General features: G+C 50.1%; 1 protein-coding gene across 4 annotated transcripts; it reads left to right on the forward strand.

The window, feature by feature from the left end:
• Positions 1-626: 626 nt before the first annotated feature.
• On the forward strand, positions 627-12,102 carry TNNT1 (troponin T1, slow skeletal type). 4 transcript variants are annotated; one of them, XM_080941828.1, is made up of 13 exons: positions 627-687; positions 2,167-2,223; positions 2,709-2,735; positions 2,920-2,952; positions 4,034-4,055; positions 6,119-6,182; positions 6,428-6,544; positions 6,842-6,919; positions 7,346-7,459; positions 9,132-9,241; positions 9,922-10,012; positions 10,102-10,142; positions 11,954-12,102. In XM_080941828.1, exons 7-13 carry the CDS (start codon positions 6,446-6,448, stop codon positions 11,997-11,999), a joined length of 579 nt encoding a protein of 192 aa, XP_080797954.1. In that variant the 5' UTR covers positions 627-687; positions 2,167-2,223; positions 2,709-2,735; positions 2,920-2,952; positions 4,034-4,055; positions 6,119-6,182; positions 6,428-6,445; the 3' UTR covers positions 12,000-12,102. The 4 variants fall into 4 exon arrangements, with proteins under 4 accessions (XP_080797954.1, XP_080797953.1, XP_080797955.1 ...); XM_080941827.1 differs by having other exon boundaries at positions 4,037-4,055; XM_080941829.1 differs by having other exon boundaries at positions 649-687; positions 2,718-2,735; positions 4,037-4,055.
• The last annotated feature ends 2,908 nt before the right edge of the window (positions 12,103-15,010 follow it).

Below are 15,010 nucleotides of genomic sequence, written 5' to 3' on the forward strand. Positions count from 1 at the left end.
AGGTCATGGCTGCCCTGGGAGTGGGGGTTGGTGGGGAGGATACGAAAAATGATCTGTGTCGGTTGGAAAGAGGAGGGGCTGGGAGGATGAGGGCTCTCTTCCATCTCCTCCCTCCTCCCCACACCTGCTTCCCAGCTTTAGCTGCCTGTTGTCACCATGGTGGAATTCTGGTGGTGAACAAAGGAGTTGGGGGTGGGAAGGGAGGAACAGTTGGGCAGAGACAGAGGGGGGAGAGATGGAGGAATAGGAGAACAACACAGAATATACAGATGGAGGCCAGACACACAGAAGTCTGAGAAAAGCCACACAGAGCTACCTCTGTGGCGGGAGCTTTGCTTACCCCCCCCCTTTGTCATCAAGCCCCTGTACTGCTTCCAGTCCTGGGACTCCAAAAGCACTGGGTACTGTTGGGTACTGTAAGAGAGCTTGAGGGCTGGACCCTCATTTGCTGATGAAAATTCAACAGGGATCTTGAAACAGATGACAGGTGCTGGACCCTAAAACCGGATGGAACCAGAGGGGGCAGAGCAGGGCTCTGAGCATGGGGTATGGTGTCTGGACACTGGAATCCTCGCCCCCTCCTCCAACCTGGGGCGGGGCCCAGCATCGAGCTATAAACCCAGGGGGTGCGTCATTGTCCTCAGAAGCCTCAGACACCTTCTACAGCATCTGTGGACCCAGACTTAGGTAACCGGGCTCTGAGTTCTTCATACTGATGTCTTTGGGGCGTGGGAACCAGGTGTGACAGCAGGGACAGACTCTCCTCTTCCCCATCCTCTTCTTCCTCCTCCTTCTTTGAGACAGTCTCATTCTGTAGTCCAGGCTGGCCTTGACTTTGCCTCCTGAGAGTTGAGATTACAGGCAGCAGCCCAGCTAAGCCTGAAGGTTTGGGAAACTTGGGATAGCAAGAGTAAAGAGGTAGAATCTGGGGGTTACTTAATCTGGGGGTGTTCTTTTTAACATTGTGGAGGAAGCATTCAGAAGGCAGGGGTATGTGGATCTATATGAGTTCAAGTCTAACCTGGTTTACAAAGAGTTTCACTAATCAGGGTAACATAGTAATACCGTCTCAAAACAAAGCAAAACCAAACAAAGGGTGGGGAAATTGCAGAAGGGCAGATGCCTCCATGGGTTACCCTTTGGGAAGTATGAAGTATGGGGATCTGGGGAGGGTTTAGGGCCTGAGGTCTCAGTGGTACAGGCCAGATGTTCCAGTGCTCAGGAGCTTGATCAAGGCAGAGGATTTTGAATTTAGGGCCAGCCTGAGAAACAGCAAGGTCCTATTTTGGATTACAAAAAAAGAAACAACCAATTATTAGGGATGGTGGCACTGTTGATCGAGGTGTCCTGAAAGGAACCTCTGAGTTTGGTTGTCAGGTTTTATTTGAGGATCTTACACTTGGGGGCCAGGTAGGTGGAGGCTGTAATCTGATGCTCTGGGAAGCAGAAGAATCAGGAATTCAAGGTTATTCTTGGCTTCATAGTGAATTCAAGGGTAGCTGGGCTTATATGAGACCCTGTCTTAACATCACCCTCCAATCTCCTCACCCCCCACTCTGGAGGTCTTAGAATGTAAGTGCCCAGACATATACTCGTATGATTTGGGCACCCAGTCTGGAGATGAGAAGATTTCTTGGTCTCACATAACAGGGCGTACGATTTGGATCTCAGAACCTGTGGGTACTAAGCTTTGAAGGTCTTAACCTGGGGACCTTCAGGCCTAAAAGACAAGAGTTTGAAGGGGAAGCTACTGTTTTTAGGGACTCAAGAGGTAACTGCTCTTGATACATCCATCCCTTTGAGGAATGTAGGGGAAAGGGATGAAGGGAGCAGTCCTAAGCAAAGGAAGGTGCTGCAGAAGGAGGGGGGTGTGGGGGAGAGGGGGAGCCCCACTTCTCCAACTCCTTATTGGGAAATGTCCTCTGTTTCTCTGTCTGTGACATTCCCCCAAAATAGCACTAAGGGTGGGGCCGCTATTGTCTTCAAATCCCGTCCCTTTTCCAGTAGCTCCTAATCCCTCCTCGGATCAGGTTCTCATGGACCTGTCACAGGACAACAGAAGACAGCTGTGCTGGAGGAGGCAGGCTGGGCCGGTCTCCATGGGCTGGGCGCCAGCCTTCTTCCCTGGGGACACATCTCACTCAGTCTCCTCTCTCTGGCCCGCAGGTCACTTCAGGATGTCAGACACCGAAGAACGAGAGTATGAAGAGTGAGAGAGACGCGGTCTGGGGGGTTGGGGGCTTGCTATGTGGAGAGATCATCCTATCCAAGGTGTCTAACTGTCCTCTCTTCCCTCCTCTCTCTTTGTCTGTCTCTAGGGAGCAGGCAGAAGGTGAGTGGGGAGTGGGCCAGCTTAAGCGGTAGGATAGGCCCTCTGGAGTCCTGGCTTGGAGGAAGCAGGAAGAAGCCGGCTCACGGAGCACTTGGGCTCCACTCTGGTGTGAAGCTGCTCTCGGAAAGCCCCTGGCAACAACTGGAAATGCTCCCCTTACATCTGCATCTGGGGCACAGAGGGCCATCTTGTTAACCCCGTCTCCTACCCAGGACTAGGGTCTGGACTCCAGGTCTGAGGGAGGAGGATGGGGTCTGGACTCCAGGTCTGAGGGAGGAGGGCTGAGACTTATCTCTGAGTCTCTGGTACATATTTGATGCTCATCTGATGCTCCAGAGTTCCTAACGTTTTCTTTGTGTGTCTCCACCTCTCCCAGATGAGGAAGGAGTGGAGGAGGAGGAAGGTGAGGCTTGCATCCCACAGGTCTCTTCTTGGGCCTTGGGTGGGAGAAGCGATGATGTTCTGGGTTGGAGGATCCTGGGTCCACTCTTTAACAGCATCTCGCTTCTCTTCTGCCCTTTTGTGCTCCTGTGTGGCTGCCCCTCCCTGCACCTCCCAATCCTCGCTTCTTCTCCTGCTTCTCCCAGCCCCCGAGGAGCCGGAGCCAGTGGCAGAGCGAGGTAACCATAGCTTCTTCGCTTCCTGGGATTGATTCGGGGTGACTGGGAACCCCGACATCATCAGGTCTGCAATCCACCGTCACCCATTAGCTCCTGGATAACCAGTTCGGCTCAGCCTGATCCTTTAAGCCCCTAGGGCTCTGCGCCTTCTGGTGGCCGTGAAGGGAAATTGCCTTGAGTGTTTTTAACCTCTTTCCCTTCCTTAAAGGGAGCGGTGTGCAAGCCTTCGTTCCAATCTTGGAAGAATGCTTACTAGAAAAGCTGAGTGTTGGTGGAGAGGTGCCCCATCTCCTCTCCTTTTGGCCCCTGATCCTGTATGTTCTATTTCTCCACTATATACATTCGAAGGTTGGGGCCTGAACTTTTAAAGTTTATATTGTTTTGTTTGTTTTTCAGCTAGGGTCTCACATAGCCTAGGCTGACCTCAAACTTGCAACAACCTTTCTGCCTTAGCCTCTTGAGTACTGGGATTACAGGTGTTCACCACCACGCTCAGTTATCTATCTATCTATCTATCTATCTATCTATCTATCTATCTATCTATCTATTGTGTTTGTTTTTGAGACAGATTCCACCTATAGTTTAAGCTGGCCTGAAACTGGATATATAGCCTAGGTTTTGAACTCATAGCAATTCTCCTGCCTCAGCCTCCCAAATGCTAAGATCACAGGCATGAGCTGAGGAACTTGAACTTTAGGGTACCAGTAAGAAGTGTGGGGCAGGGGTTTGTGTCCTAAGGGACAGGGGGCTGGGGACAGAGGTCTGGGTCCCCAAATGAAGAGAAGCAGTGGGGTTCCCTCCATTTCTGGGTAGGATGGGAGAGGCAGGATACAGGGATAGATATAATTGTCCAGGAGTTTGGTCCCTTGGGCTCTCAGAGTCCCCACACCAGTGGAGAATGTATATCTGACTCGAGTGACCCTCTTTCCCTCTTTTGTCCATTTCAACTTCCCTTCCCTCTCTTGATGTTCTTCTCCGAGCCCTGGGATCTCAGGTGCCCTGGATTTCCTCTTAGGGGTACCAAGCCTCTCTCTACACAACTCTCACTAATTATCCTTTTGTATTTCCCCATCGGCACCAGAAGAAGAGCGCCCCAAACCCAGGTGAGGTGCTACAGGATGGGTATGGGTTACAAGCCTGTCCCCCCACACCCTCCACAAGGAGACACAGGGCACCCAAAAGGCAGAGAAATGTTCAGGACCTTCCTACATTGTAAAACTGGTCAGATATGAAAGTAAGAGCCTAGGTTCTAGAACACCACGCAAGGGGGCTCTGTGTTGGCCAAGGCCAATCAAGGAAGACTTCCTGAGGAAGTCTTGGAGTTCATAACCTGGATCCTATCATTGGGGCCTTGCTAGTTGAAGGAGGCATTGGGTACACTGTAGACAAGGAAAGCCATTTCTTTCACACAAAGTTGGTGGTTATATATAAAACCCAGTATGGATGCAGAGCCAGGTCATCATGAGAGGTTGGTTAAGCCAGGGAGGCCAGAGCAGGCTGTGGAAGCTATCTGAGCTAAGAGGAGGCCTGGGCTGGAGATGGTAGGGCCAGAGCTTAGAGACCCTTGGAGGAAGGAACACAATTAGAAAGGTTTCAAGTTTGAGAGCTACAGGGGAAGGGATGGAGGAAGTGAACGCAGTTACCAAGGATTTCTGGGGTTGACAACAAATGGCCATAGAGACACCAAGTGGATGAGCCCTGCCAAGGCATGGGATGTACTGACATGAATTATTCAGAAGTTTCTGTTAACTTGGTTCCTGGGAAAGCGTGTTTGCTGGGCATCCTCAGAACAGTAGTCTTGGTAATTCCAAGTTCATCATCTGTGGGTTTTGCTGATCTTAAGTCATAGCTATTAAAAGAAACTGTAGGTGTCCTGAGCATGCAGACATTTTTCTTGTTATAGCTGCACACTATTGCTGTTCAGCAGCCCATAGCATAGCATTAAAGCAACTGGTTAACTGAGTTACAGCATTAAAGCAACTAGTTAACTGAGTTACAGCATTAAAGCAACTGGTTAACTGAGTTACAGCATTAAAGCAACTAGTTAACTGAGTTACAGCATTAAAGCAACTGGTTAACTGAGTTACAGCATTAAAGCAACTGGTTAACTGAGTTACAACACTAAAGCAACTGGTTAACTGTGAGTTACAGCATTAAAACAACTAGTTAACTGTGAGTTACTTATACAACATCAATCTTTAAAGTTTATGGATTTTAGTATGCATGAGCCCCAGGCTCCATCCTTACCCTTGATATAAAAATTCCAGGGCTGGAGAGGTGGCTCAGTGGTTAAAAGGACTGGCTGCTGCTCTTCCAGAGGACTGGGGTTCAGTTCCCAGTATCCATGTGGTGGCTCACAAACATCTATAACTCCAATTCCAGAAGATCCAATGCCCTCTTCTGGTCTCTGAGGGCACTTGGCCGTACACATGTTATGCAGGCAGCAGGCAAAGCCTCATACATGCACATAAAATAAAAAAGAAAACGGTTAAAAAGAAAGTCAAGTATCTCAGAGCACGTGCATAAAGAAAAGCAGTGCTTTTAAACTCTAAGGCCTTTATTATTTATTTTGCGTGTGAATGTGTGAGCACAGAGGTGTGTGCATAGTGCAAGAGTAGGGTTCAGAGGATGATTTACAGGGGTCAGTTCTCTCTTTCCACCTTGTGGCCTTCAGGGAATGGAACTCAGATCATCAGGCTTGGCATGTGGGCCTGCGGTAGTGGAACTATCCCTGTCTGATTGTATGCAGGGGACTCGGGATGTGGCCTCCTATGTTTCGGACAAATATTCCATCTTGAGTCACACTCTCAGTCCTCACTGGGGGACTTTAGGACAGCGCTCTAAAGTCTACCACTGAATGTCGTCCCCAGCTCTGTTACCTGGTCTTTTTGCGGCAGTATCTCATAAGTTTCCAGGGATGGCCTTAGATTCTCTCTAGACCAGGTGGGCCTTGAACTTGCCTCAGACTTCCAAGCACCTAGGACGGCAGATCTGTGCCTCTGGGCCCTGCCAGCTTCTTACAAGCATGTCAAAACAAAGTGCTCAAACTATTTCCCTGACTGATTTCCACACAGACTCGGGGCAGCTATCACTTTGAACAGTGTGTGGGGAGGCAGGTGAGGGAGGCCAGGCTGCTGTCGATCTCTATCCATTTCCAACCACACAGCCGTCCTGTGGTGCCTCCTTTGATTCCTCCGAAGATTCCAGAAGGGGAGCGTGTGGACTTTGATGTAAGTGACAGATGTCCTACCCCAGACGCAGCTGCAGGATCCTTGGCGCCTTGAGCCCATTCTGACAAGTGCCCATCTTTGCTCCCTTCTTGAAAAGCCTGGGTTTACCCCCAGTGTATGTTGTTAGCAAGGAATGCTTTGCTGACATCTGCTGGAAGCCATCCCAACTGGCTGTCATCACCTGGGGCTGGGATGGGGAAGGCTCTAGGGCCCTGTCCGGCGGCCTCAGGGAGCTCTCTCTTCAGGACATCCACCGGAAGCGCATGGAGAAAGACTTACTGGAGCTGCAGACACTCATCGACGTGCACTTTGAGCAGCGGAAAAAAGAGGAGGAGGAGCTCATTGCTCTAAAAGACCGCATTGTGAGCTGGGAAGGCGGGTCTTCCAGTACACCTCCCCTTCCCTTCCTCTACGAAGTGGAGAAACAGTGGGGGCATTGGGTGGCTGCACTTCAGCATAGATTTCTGCCAGGTGTGCACTTTGAAGGCTGAGGCAGGAGTTCGAGGCCAGCGCGGGCTACATGAGACTGTCTCAAAAAAGAAAATTAAATGAAAGAAACTATACTTATTTCGTTTGCTGCCTACTTGTGGAGGGATAACTTGTGGGAGGGGCTATCCTCCAAGAACCCCCTCCTCTTCCCCAATCTTCTCTTCCCCTAGGAGAGGCGTCGTGCAGAGAGAGCTGAGCAACAGCGCTTCAGAACAGAAAAGGAGCGAGAACGCCAGGCCAAGCTGGCGGTAGGTGTCTGTCATTTCCCTATAAAAGAATACATTACTTCCCATGATACTCTCTGTGGTTCTCAGAAAGTCCCCACAATGTATAGCATAAGGATTTTCCTGTTGGGAAGGTGAACAGTGCGTATAAAGAAGTCTACTGCTGACCTAGCTCCAGGCATGGCTGGATTGAGAGACTTAAGCCATAGCACAAAGACTGAGTTTTGCTGGGTGTGATGGGCTCAGTTCTATGATCCCAGCACTGAAGAAGCTGAGGCAGGGGGGTTTCTGTGAATTCGAGGCTACCCTGAAGTATAAATACCAAGTTAAGGAGTGGACCCCTCCATAGCTCCCCTTTCACTCATTGTGGAGTTGAGCCATCACCACTCAGGCTAGCCTCCTCCATCAGGTCTCCAGGGCCACATAGAGTGAACCCCTTTGTTCTCACAGGAGGAGAAGATGCGGAAGGAGGAGGAGGAGGCGAAGAAGAGAGCAGAGGATGATGCCAAAAAGAAGAAGGTTCTGTCCAACATGGGGGCTCATTTTGGAGGCTACCTGGTCAAGGTGAGTCTATCCTGTGGAAGTCTGCATTTACAAGGAGGAGGGGAGGGAAGTTTCAGAGTGTTGGTCGTGAGGACCAAGCCTGGACCTCATTCAGCTGTCACTGTAGATAGCATGCAGCAAGTAGGTGAAGGAGGCACCCTGCTGAGTGTCTCTGTTCCTCTTCTGTCTGCAATGTCCTGGCGGTGCCTGGGTGTGAGGGAAGAAGACTGCAGCTTGTACTCCTGTGTTTGAGGGAGAAGGCATGGAGCTTGAATTCCTGGGTCTGAGGAGGGAGCGCTGGAGCCTGGGGCTCTGGGACTAAGGGAGGAGGCTGAGGCTGGACCCCTGGTTCTGAGTGGGGAGGGAGGAGGTTGGACCTGTGAGTCTGAGGGTGGAGGCTGGACCCCTGGTTCTGAGTGGGGAGGGAGGAGGCTGAACCTGTGGGTCTGAGGGAGGAGGCTGGACCCCTGGTTCTGAGTCAGGAGGGAGGAGGCTGGACCCCTGGTTCTGAGTCAGGAGGGAGGAGGCTGGACCCCTGGTTCTGAGTGGGGAGGGAGGAGGCTGAACCTGTGGGTCTGAGGGTGGAGGCTGGACCCCTGGTTCTGAGTGGGGAGGGAGGAGGCTGAACCTGTGGGTCTGAGGGTGGAGGCTGGACCCCTGGTTCTGAGTGGGGAGGGAGGAGGTTGGACCTGTGGGTCTGAGGGAGGAGGCTGGACCCCTGGTTCTGAGTGGGGAGGGAGGAGGCTGAACCTGTGGGTCTGAGGGTGGAGGCTGGACCCCTGGTTCTGAGTGGGGAGGGAGGAGGTTGGACCTGTGAGTCTGAGGGTGGAGGCTGGACCCCTGGTTCTGAGTGGGGAGGGAGGAGGCTGAACCTGTGGGTCTGAGGGAGGAGGCTGGACCCCTGGTTCTGAGTCAGGAGGGAGGAGGCTGGACCCCTGGTTCTGAGTCAGGAGGGAGGAGGCTGGACCCCTGGTTCTGAGTCAGGAGGGAGGAGGCTGGACCCCTGGTTCTGAGTCGGGAGGGAGGAGGCTGGACCCCTAGGTCTGAGTGGGGAGGGAGGAGGCTGAACCTGTGGGTCTGAGGGTGGAGGCTGGACCCCTGGTTCTGAGTCGGGAGGGAGGAGGCTGGACCCCTGGTTCTGAGTGGGGAGGGAGGAGGCTGAACCTGTGGGTCTGAGGGTGGAGGCTGGACCCCTGGTTCTGAGTGGGGAGGGAGGAGGTTGGACCTGTGGGTCTGAGGGAGGAGGCTGGACCCCTGGTTCTGAGTCAGGAGGGAGGAGGCTGGACCCCTGGTTCTGAGTGGGGAGGGAGGAGGCTGAACCTGTGGGTCTGAGGGAGGAGGCTGGACCCCTGGTTCTGAGTGGGGAGGGAGGAGGTTGGACCTGTGGGTCTGAGGGTGGAGGCTGGACCCCCTGGTTCTGAGTGGGGAGGGAGGAGGTTGGACCTGTGGGTCTGAGGGTGGAGGCTGGACCCCTGGTTCTGAGTGGGGAGGGAGGAGGTTGGACCTGTGGGTCTGAGGGAGGAGGCTGGACCCCTGGTTCTGAGTGGGGTGGGAGGAGGTTGGACCTGTGGGTCTGAGGGAGGAAGGCTGCTGCTAGACTCCTAGCATCTGGTAGCGGCATTGGCCTTGATAGGACACTGAGTGGATTTAGCCCCCAGGTTCCATCCCCAGCTTGGGATTCCTCCCCCTCCAGGCAGAACAGAAGCGTGGGAAGCGACAGACTGGTCGGGAGATGAAGCTCAGGATCCTGTCTGAGAGGAAAAAGCCCTTGAACATTGACTACATGGGGGAGGACCAGCTCCGGTAGGTCCGGACAGCTCTCACAAGACTTTCACGGGCGATACTCCAGATTTGAGCCTTGTGCTGTGCTACTTCAGGCAATTGGTACTTCTTTTCGGAGCCACTGTTGTCTTCTGTGTTCAAAATGTTGCTCAGATGCAAGCTGCCCTGTGGCTGGCATGGCCCTGTGTTTGGCATCCAGTGCCCCTCCTGCATTTATGTGGAGTTATAGCACTTAGGGGGAGGCAGGAGGATCGGACGATCAGGGTCATCCTCTACACATTGAGTTGGAGGCCAGGCTTAGCTTACATTAGATTTTTGTCCCAGAAGCCCAAACTACACACACACACACACACACACACACACACACACTCACTCACACACACACACACACACACACACACACACAAATATGTAAGTAATATATGAAATATGTAAGTAATAAATAAAAACCAAACGGCTCTCACTCTGGGGTTCACAGCCATTACTTCCTTGTCTCCGTTGGGAGACTTCTGTTTGGGAACTTCCGTTTCAGGAAGTGGCCACACATTTGAAAACCATCGGAGGGCAGTCTTAACAAGAGGGTAGCAACTATACCAAACGCAAAGAGACTTGCTGCATGGCTTGGGGTGGGCGTCTCAACCTCTGTAGACCCAGAACGCAGCCTGGACCGCGCTGCATCCCGGTCCTTCTCGACCCGCCAGGGAGAAGGCCCAGGAGCTGTCAGAATGGATCCACCAGCTGGAATCAGAGAAATTTGACTTGATGGAGAAACTGAAGCAACAGAAATATGAGGTGAGGCGCCGGCTGGGGCGCCGGCTGGATGAGAGGTGCGGTGGGCGGGCCCAGCTGGACATCTTTCTAGCCTGGTTTCCTGTCCACAGATCAATGTCCTGTACAACCGCATCAGCCATGCCCAGAAATTGTAAGTTCAATTCTCATCCTCCGAACACGAGCCCTCTGTCCCCTCTGTCCCCTCTGTCCCCTCTCCCTCCCCCCTCTTTCTGCTGCTTCTGTACTCCACTGCCCCTTTGGCATCCTGTCTTTACTTCCCAAGACATCTATTTGTATCCGTTCTTGTGCGTTTATTTATTGTCTTTTTGTCTATTTAATTTGCTTATTATTTCAAGATAAAGTCTTACTTGGTAGTTCAGCCTAGCATAGAACTCACTGTGTAGCCCAGGCTGAACACGTAAGCAGATCTTTCTGCCTCAACTCAGTGGAATGCTCGGATGGTGGCCATGACTTAGCATTCCTGGCTTTTTTTTATTGGTCTGCTTATTTATTTTTAAGCAAGGTTTCACGTGGTCCAGACTCTCTAGATAGCTGAGGCTGGCCTTGAACTACTGATCGTCTGGATTCAGCCTCGGGAGTGCTGGGATTGTTGACCTACACTACAGTCTTTTACTTTTCCTTATCAGCTCTTAGGTTTCAGTCTCCCTCCCTCCCTGTCTCCCTCCATCTCTTTTCTTCCTGGGTATATATTATTTTACACCATTTCTGCATTAGATGTTTCCATGCACACATATGTGTGTATGTGTGTATGTGTGCATGTGTGTATGTATGTGTATGCATGTGTGCATGTGCATGTGTGTATGTGTGTGTGTGTGTGTGTATGTGTGTGCTTGTGTATGATTGTATGTGACTGTGTGCATGTGGGGGGGGTGTATGTGTGTATGGGTGTATATAAATGTGTGTGTGTGCATGTGTGTTTGTGTGTGTGTGTGCCCACAGAGGCCAGAAGGTTTGGATCCACTGGAGCTAAATTGCAGGCAGCGGTGTACCACACAACTTATGGAGTGTGTTCAGAGGAGGGATTGAAAGACTTGGCTTCTTCTTTCTTGTGGTCCCAGAGATAAAGCTCAGATCTTAGGTTTGGCTGCAAGCACCTTTACCTGCTAACCCACCTCACTGGCCTCTCTCTTTTTTCTCTCTCGCTGTCCCCTCCTCTCCTGCCAGTTTTCCTCCTCTCTATCTCTTCTTGTTAAGACAAGGTCTCCTAGAGCTCCATTTGTACTTGAGGCTGCCTTTAAACTCTGGACAGTTGCCTGCTTCCACCTTCCAAGTACAGGGACACACACACACACACACACACACACACACACACACACACACTTGCTATATCGCCCAGATTGTCCTCCAACGTTTCCTGAACTTCCTGCTTCCTCATCTTCAGGGCTCAGCTCACTGCTGTGGTCCACTATGCTCAGGGTTCTCGACGCTTCCTGCTTAGTCTCTCTTTTCTCTAGCCTTTTTATGTCCTCTTCCAGTCTCCCTGAGCCCCGTTGCATGTCACCACCTCTAGCTAACCCTTCTTTCACACTCAAGCCCCTTACACGTAAATTTGCATGAGTTCTCTGTGAATTAACCCAAGAAAGTCAACTCCTATCTGACCGCCAACCACGTACTGGGCATCATCTGAAAAAGCTGCACTCAACGGGGCGTTGTGACTTAGTGGTATAACCACTATCCTAGGATCCCCACTGAGAGACTAGGGGTGTGGCTCAGAGGTAAAGCCCTGCCTGGTTTGTGGCTCAGTGGTGGAGTACTTACTTAGCACAGGAGAGGTCCTGACTCAGTGCCCAGTACTGCAAAAAAGAAACAGCACTGATGGCCTGCTCCCCACTTCATCTGGGTGGGGGTGGGTATTTGGGGGACTTTCTGAACTATGAAGACCTGGTAAGCTTATCTTGGAGGCTCAGAACCTCTTCCTGACACCACTTTGTTCTCCCTCAGCCGGAAGGGGGCTGGGAAGGGTCGAGTTGGCGGCCGCTGGAAGTGAGACTGAGGGAGATTGACAGAGCACGTCCCACCGTGTGGAGCCCAGGAGCTACTGGAGTGCCCCATCTGTAACTCAAAATAAAGGGTCCCCAAACACCTGCTTACGTTCCTCAGGGTTGTTATTATGTGGCTGGCTGCGTGGGTTGACTGACAGCTCCACATTACCCGAGAGAGTCGTCAGCTCTCACTAAAGAGATTTCGAGTTCATGGCTAGGAGAAAAGCTTGTCTAGTCCTCATGAGATCCTGGGTTAAATCTACATGTCTGCTTAAACTAGATGTGATGGGGAGTGGCTGTAGTCCCAACATCTGGGAGCGGGAGACAGGAGGATCAGCGTTTCAAGGTCACCCCTTGGCTACAGAGTGAGTCCAAGACCATCCTGGGCTATATGAGATCCTGTCTCAAAAAATAATGACAGTACAGGTGGTGTTCGCACATGCCTTTAATCCCAGCACTTGGGAGACAGAGGCAGGCATATCTCACGAGTTTGAGGCCAGCCTGGTCTACAGAGTGAGTTCCAGAGCAGCAAGGACTACACCAAGAAATCCCGTCTCAACAGACAGACAGACAGACAGACAGACAGACAGACAGACAGACAAGCACCCCCACTTAAAAAAAAGTGATCAGGACTGATACAGGAATAGATCTCTAAGATGTAATTCTAGGGCCCAGGACATAGCCCAGCAGGTAAATGTGTGTATCCTGCCAAACTCTGTGGTCTGGGTTGAATTAGATCTCCAGGACCCACATGGAAGGAAAGAAGTAACACCAACAAGTTGTCCTCTGACTTTCACGTATGTTGTCATACAAAAGCATATATGTACAAATGACTATAAAGAGATGCGTTTCTGGAGCAGGAGAGATGGCTCAACAGTTAAACGTTTTGCTGCTCTCCTAGAGGACCCAAGCTCAATTCCCAGCACCTATGTCAGACAGCCCACAATCGCCTGTAACTGCATCTACAGCGTGATCGGATGCCCTCTAGTGGTGGACTTGTGTACCTGCATGAATGTGTAGACAAACATAAGTTTCTAATAAATCTTTTTTAAAAAGTGACATGATTTTAGAGGTTGGGATGGAAACCTCTCCTATAATTGCAGTGTCTGGACTACATTTGGAAAGTGATTTTTTTCTGTTCCTTAGTTGGAGGTGGGATGTTAATAATCTCAACATACCCTTCTTGTCACTGGACATCTGGAGACCAGTGTAGTGACAGTCACAGACAGGCCATCGTGTCCCCGAAACACTGATGGCCGCTTAGATTTACAATGCTTTTATAAAGTAAGTAACTTTTCAAAGGGCAGTTTTAAACAACACACCTGAGGGCATGCATAGAATCCCAGAATTTGAGAGATGGGACAGTAACCAGACCAAATCAGGCTAAAAATAGTCTGTGCACCGCTGTAGCCTTATTTTGTGGATAATTTAATAAAGTGTATTAAAAACATATCTATTTAGTATGTATCTTAGTAGGGTGTGCATGAATGCCGTGGCCAGGGAGTGAGAACCAGAAGACAGGTTTTGGAGTCAGTTCTCTCCTTCCCTGTGGATCCCAAAGACAGAAATATCCTACTTTTTGCATTGGGGAAGGTGTGTGTGTGTGTGTGTGTGTGTGTGTGTATGTGTGTGTGTGTGTGTGTGGTGTATGGGGTAGGGTTCAAGTATCTCATATTTCAAAGACCCTGGGATTATTCCTTTGGATTTATGATCATTGTCTCACAAGCCTGGAAGGTTTATGGTTTATTTCTCTGTATAAATCCAAGGATTATGGAGTGTAGACTGTTTTATGGCTTATTTCTCTGTATAAATCCAAGGATTATGGAGTGAAGTGTAGACTGTTTCAGTACCCTTAAGAAAAACGTGTTTTCCTCACACAAATTTTGACAGCTTTCTGTCCGACTTTGGTGGGTCTGTGTCTTGTCTCAAAATGTTTTTCACCTTCTCAAGTTGGATTTTTTGAGGAAGGTAATGTGAAAGACCACATTATTTCTATTAGGTGTTTATTCTTACCTGTTGGGTCTATTATAAAACTTCCAAACCTAGTGGAATATTACATTTTTTTCTTAAAGATTTATTTATTATGTATACAGTATTCTACCTGCATCTATGCCTGTGGGCCAGAAGAGGGCATCAGATCTCATTACAGACAGTTGAGAGCCACCATGTGGTTGCTGGGAATTGAACTCAGGACCTCTGGAAGAACAGACAGTGCTCTTAACCTCTGAGCCATGTTTCCATCCCAGAACATCACATTTTAGATTACAAAATCCCAGCCTGCCAGAAGAGCATGATACAATCTGAAATATAATTTTGGTCATGTTCGGGGGTTCTCGTTCTGGTATGCTCAGGGAATTATTACCACTAGAAAACGTAGGCTTTTTCTTGATCTGGAAACTGACCTTTTAGGTGCCTTGGGTTCTATTTGGAAGTCTGGACGCCTCTGAATCTTTTGGAGGCGTGGCCTTGAGACTACAACTTCCCAGCTTGCCCTATGTCATCTGATTTTCTTGAACTTTTCAAGGGAATTTCATCGTAATGTTAAAAAATGAGTTTGGAAGTAACAAGCTTTAATCTTGTTTGAAAACTCAATTTCCCGTGGGCTCTTGGTCTTCCTGATGCCTTAGGGAGACCATTCATTCATTAGAAATATTTTTTATTGCCTGCTCTCAGGCTCAGTTCTAGTCATTAGGACTAAGAGGTGCTCAAAGAAAACAAACCGAGTTTATTTATAGTCGATGGGGGAGAAGCAGATTAAGACCCAAAACAAAAGAAGTCCAGCGTGGTAGCTCTCTAATTCTATCACTGAGAAGCAGGAGGAGGCGGAGTTTTGTGAGTTCGAGGCCATTCTGGTCTACAGAACAAGTTTCATGCCAGTTAGGGCTACATAGTGAGACCCTGTCTCAAAACTAAAATAACCCTAAACACACACACACACACACACACACACACACACCAAACTCCTGTAATCTCAGCAATTAGAAGACGGAGACAGGAAGATCAAAAGTTCAAGGGC

The sequence above is a fragment of the Micromys minutus genome (genome assembly GCF_963924665.1).
Source record: "Micromys minutus genome assembly, chromosome: 30".
Lineage (NCBI taxonomy): Eukaryota > Metazoa > Chordata > Mammalia > Rodentia > Muridae > Micromys > Micromys minutus.